The 5,464-nt window shown below is 38.3% G+C and overlaps 1 protein-coding gene across 1 annotated transcript; it reads right to left on the reverse strand.

The window, feature by feature from the left end:
* Positions 1-13: 13 nt before the first annotated feature.
* Positions 14-5,219, reverse strand: LOC107048425. Its single transcript, XM_015271584.1, has 3 exons — positions 4,941-5,219; positions 1,778-2,436; positions 14-688 (listed from the first exon to the last, which is right to left on the reverse strand). Exons 1-3 carry the CDS (start codon positions 5,020-5,022, stop codon positions 530-532), a joined length of 900 nt encoding a protein of 299 aa, XP_015127070.1. The 5' UTR covers positions 5,023-5,219; the 3' UTR covers positions 14-529.
* Positions 5,220-5,464: the final 245 nt, after the last annotated feature.

Raw genomic sequence — 5,464 nt, forward strand, 5'->3', positions numbered from 1 at the left:
ATTCGTAATTTTCGCTTCGAAGCGGTAAAACGGTTCAAGTCGATTTCGACTTTTAGCCAGTTTTCGATGAATATATCGAAATCTGAGGGGTTTAGCTAGAATTTTTTTCAATAGCTGGGGAATATTATAAACATTATCTGTGAAAAATATGGAGACAAACGTATTTTATGATTTACTTAAAAAACAATGTATTTTACGCTCGAAATAACTTTTTTTTCTTCGTCGTTAATTCCGGTTACATAAACGTAATTTACGATTGCACATTCGTAACTTACGCTTCAACTTTAAGCGTAAAAGACGACTTCTTGAACGTAATTTACGTTTAGTTTTTTCTGTGTGCGCCAAATAATCCTGATGGAAGGAATAAAATGACTAATTTGGATTATTACTGGACATAAGATCAGGCTTTAAACTTTAGGTCCAGAAGGTTGTACTTTTTAATCCGACAGTAGACATTTCTTTCCACGAATTTTTGGCTTTCGTTTATTTGGGGTTTCGAGTGTTTTGGAAGCGATGAGGATGGGAATATCTACTGTAACTGACCCACTGACGTCGCTGTTGGTGTATTTGTGGATGGGGTTTCTTGCTTGAGCTCGAGGGCCCACATGTGCTGGGGCCATCCAGTTCGTCCTTTGCCTTTGGAGACCTCTTCGGTGGGGTAATTCTCCATGGACTGACACATTTCATTCTGTGACAAAAATTTATCGATAGATTAGTTTTTTGAGTTCTTGAATGCAAGTCAATTGTCGATTGGCAACGCAAATCACTCATTCAAGCCATCAAGATATTCAAGTTTAAAATAGTTGGATTTGAAAAATGACATTTCTAGTGATAGAAATTAAGTACACTAAAGAAAAACTACTTTATGAGAACTCGAACATGGGGGATATCTCAAACGAATGGAGAAAGTAAGGCGGTTTTCATGAGTACACGCCTAACAAACAAAAGAGAATTGAACACCATTCTATGAAACATGAATAAACGAATCATAATTGTCCAATCATTTAGGTCAGAGGAAAACAGAATAATTCTACTTTCTTAATATTGCGTTTACTAAGGTTTTCTTCGAACAAAGTTGATTAGAATTAATAGCTAGAATTATGAGATTGTCTCACATTTTTGACGTTAAGGATACGAGAATCTGAATGCAATATAGTGAAAATGATGATCGATTTTTTCACTTTGAACAAATAATAAGGGAGAGTGGGGTAAAACGGCCGCTTTTGACTTTTTTTGTGATACTCACAACTCAGAAACAAATTCATTAATTGAGATCAGTCTAGGCTCATTCCAAAGGGGAAGAAGTGTAGTTTCCATGGGAAAAAAAATTATTCCATTTTATTGAAAATTGAATGAGCTGTTAACATTTTTGAAAAAATCAAAAGGGGCCGTTTTACCCCACTCACCCCTATTAATATCCAAATACAAAATTTCCGATCTGAATAAAAAGAAGCTGTGACTCAATATTCCAAATTTTGTTTTAATTTTTAATTTGGTGCTGATAACACGAGATGACAATATTCTAAGCACGGAATTATATTGATGAGATGAACAACAGATTAATTGAATTACCGTGTGAACTAACTAAAAATTGATAACAGTGTGGGCACGCACTTTTATCAGAGAATGAGAATTCTGTGCTTTTGTAGAATTTTGTACTTTTCACGTATAAAATCCAAAAAACCACGGGAACCTGCAATACCGATAGGGGGGACCCCTGACCTCTGCGTGCGCACGGGTTCCGTTACCCCTTAATCCGAAAATCTTGAAAGCTCACCGTCATCTGTTGCGACTTGTTCCGTCGCCCGTTCGATAGGATTTCCGCTCTGAAAGTCTGCGGTTCCTCCCCCTCCTCGCTGTCCAACACCGCCATGAGGTACCCAATGTAGGAGGCAGCCAGTCTCAGGGTCTTGATCTTCGATAGTTTCGTGTCCGCCGGGACATTTGGAATGCAATCCCTCAAGTCTGCAAAAGCATTGTTGATACTTTGCGTTCGTCTCCTCTCCTTCTTGTTCGCTGTGTTCCGCCTCTTCGGTCTTATCACGACGCCATTTTCCACTCTGGACGCGAGGTGCTGCTGCAAGTTCATCTGATAGTGCGGGGGATTGCCGACGACATTCATCTGGTGGAGGGTGTTCGGGGGGTACTCGTTGGACGGTCGATTTTTCTGGTTCAGTTCTGGGGGGGTCGGGTGGTGCGGCAGGGGCTGGGGCTGCTGGAGCTGCTGATAATGGATGTTGTACTGCTGGTGGACCGAGGGGGGGTAGTGCTGCACTGGGGAACTGTAGACACTCTCTTGAACGCCGATTTCCTCGATTATTGGAGGGGGGGTTGAGGCTGCTGGACTCCCGGCCCCTGAGGAACTGCCGGAGATGCCGGAGTCCGCGCCACCCCAGTAGGTTGATTGACTGTCTGCGTCGGGGATGTTTATGGGGCCTGTGTGGAGAAAATTATTTGGTGAATTTCAACAACCGATTACCCGGGAAAAATGCTCTGTAAACATTACGGAACTCAGTTCGCTCACCGATTACGGAATTGACGCAGAAAAGTTAAGTGACGGTATTGTAATTTTTCACAGGAGATTAAGATAAACATTACGGAACGCTGTGGAAAAATTCCGTGACCGGTGCGTAAAATTTCGTACAACTACATTTCGTTCCGGAATTAGGGAAAAGATATGTAATTTTTATTGAATATTTCTCTCCGTGTATTGAGTTTGAACGACTATTTGTTGAATTTCAACAAGTAGTTGGGGACATTTAACAACTTATTGATTAAAATTCAGAAAAGATTTTTCAGTTCAATTCGTTAACCAAACTGAATTGTGTCTGCCGATTCATGAATATGCATAAAATTTCGTACAACTACATTTTGTTCCGGAATTAGGGAAAAGATATGTAATTTTTATTGAATATTTCTCTCCGTGTATTGAGTTTGAACGACTATTTGTTGAATTTCAACAAGTAGTTGGGGAAATTTAACAACTTATTAATTAAAATTCAGAAAAGATTTTTCAGTTCAATTCGTTAACCAAACTGAATTGTGTCTGCCGATTCATGAAGTTTTACCACTTCATCCGTGACTTCACTACGGATGAACTCTCTGTTCAATCGACGACAAATTCGAAAGTGTCGAACACTGAGAGAAAAATCTGAAGTTCGATTTACAATAAGAAAATAGTTGAGGCATTTTGGTGAACGATACGATTTTTTTTTGCATGCGGCACATAACATTATAGCAACTTCACAAGCGTAATTTTTGAAAATCAAAATGCAGTTAAACTAACCAAAGTTCAAAAGTAACCATGACAAATCTATCGTGAGGAGAACTATAAAATAGTTGCAATGACTACATTCCATTGTAGTAATTACTTCTCCGGCCATAATTACCGTAACCCATGAAAAATTGTTGAGGACTTTTTGACTATAATTCAATGGTGATGGAGTATAGTCAGAAGAATTATATTTTTCTCTCAGTGAAGAAATTGGAATTGAATTTTTTAACAATAACTACACTGTTGAAAACTTTTTGAAATTTACGTAACAGATGCATTTGAATTTTCAATATTCTGAACTTGAATTCAATTTCGGGCTAAATTGCTCATGGAATTCCTGATTCATCTTGGATATTCAGTAGTAATACCTCAAAAGCTTCAAAATCATCGGGCATTTCCCGATAGCTTCGTTACAAACAAATGAGGGTGTCAAGTTTTGCAGGTTAAAAAATCCTGAGCGCTTGCGCGAGAGATTTTTCTGCAAAATTTGGCACGATGCACGGAGAGAAATTTTCTAGAAAAATTCTAGTACGAGTACTGGAAAAAATCACAATCCACCGTCTATGAAAAATTCTAGTGCTGTTAAGGTAAAATTTCTTGGTATTTCTGGGAAAATTTCTGGGGACTTCTGTGAAATTTTCACAGAAATACTGGGAAAAATTCACGTGTTCCCCTATAAAATTTCTAGTGCCGGCACTGGAATTTTTTCCTGGCCGTCACTTTGCGCCTCTTTTCCCGTGCTAGCACTAGAATTTTTCTAAAAAATTTCTCTCCGTGTGGTTTGTTTGCAGGGGAACTTGAGGGAAATATCCGACTTAGGGGAATCTAGGGGTTTAAAATATTTTTAAATCAGGTACGCTCTCTCTTGCACTTGACAAACATTTCCACAATACTCTGTTGAAAAAAAATTAGCTGAATTTCGCGGATAAAGACTTTAATGTCGATTTAAGTGAAACAAGTCAATGGAATTTGATGTTATTCTGATAATTCAGGTAAAGTCGTAATTTTTTAGCGGCAGGAAAAAACTGAAAACGCATATTCACTGCAAAATTCTCTGGAATTTCCAGGGAATTCGTTCAAAATTTTCGGAATTTCAGGAATTTTTCGAGAATCCCCTGAAATTCAAGCTGAAGATTTATCTGAATTTCCTTTCTCATTAATTTTCCCGGAATAATTAAACTGAAAGTTACAGTTTTCACGGATTTTTCCCTAAAATTATAACTAAATCATAATTGAAAATTATTATAAATTATAATTTTATTAATGAATTATAATTTATTCATAATTTTATGGAAAAATCAGTGGAAACTGGAAATTCATGGACTGGAAATTTGAAATTATAATTTTATTAATAAATAAAAAATAAATTTAAAAATAAAATTTAAATGATAAATTATGATTTAAACTTATTATAAATTATAATTTATAATTTCAATTTTTATTAAATTTTTTCATGAATTTTCTACGATAAAATGAAATTTCTTGAAATTTCAGTGGAAAAATTTTTGACAGTGTACAATTCTTCGACTCTCACACCCTGAAAAATCCCCGAAATTGACCCCTCCGCTGGCGAATATTCCGCCAGCTTCCGCTTCATTCCAAAGACATCAATTTTTTCCAATTTCAAAAATTTTGAAACCAAAAACAATCCATTCCCCGAACTTACCATAGGGTAACTGTGTAATGTAATCATACGGCTGGTGCCACTGCGGGTAGTAATCCGCCTGTGCCTCGTACCCGCCCAGCATTTTAAACTTCCACTCGTCAACAAACCAAAATACTCAGCAACAAATTTTTCCCCAAAAATTCTCAGCCGATTAAATTCACTCTCACAATATCAAAATCACTGGATGCACTCAACGTCCAGAAATAATCCGCCTGCAGTACTGTTGTCAAACTAATTATCGAAACCCCCGTTGTGACCGCGACGTGGACGCGTGCGCGATTGCGGATGCTGCAGAAGTGACACTGATCTAGGGAGGACCCTGCATCGGTATCACCATTTAGACCCAGAGGAGAGAAAAAAAAACGCGAGGGCAAGTGGGACGGGACGTGGCCAATTCCGGCGATCAGTTGCGCGGGCCACGCCCCTCGGGCGGAGCCAGTCACCCCCGCGTATTCACGCGACTGGAGAATTCAATTAGTAAATTGGTGGCTTGGTGTTGGATACATTTTTTCCAGCGGTGGGAG

This window comes from Diachasma alloeum, unplaced genomic scaffold (genome assembly GCF_001412515.2).
Source record: "Diachasma alloeum isolate Michigan unplaced genomic scaffold, Dall2.0 Dall_scaffold_00192, whole genome shotgun sequence".
NCBI classification, from domain to species: Eukaryota; Metazoa; Arthropoda; class Insecta; order Hymenoptera; family Braconidae; genus Diachasma; species Diachasma alloeum.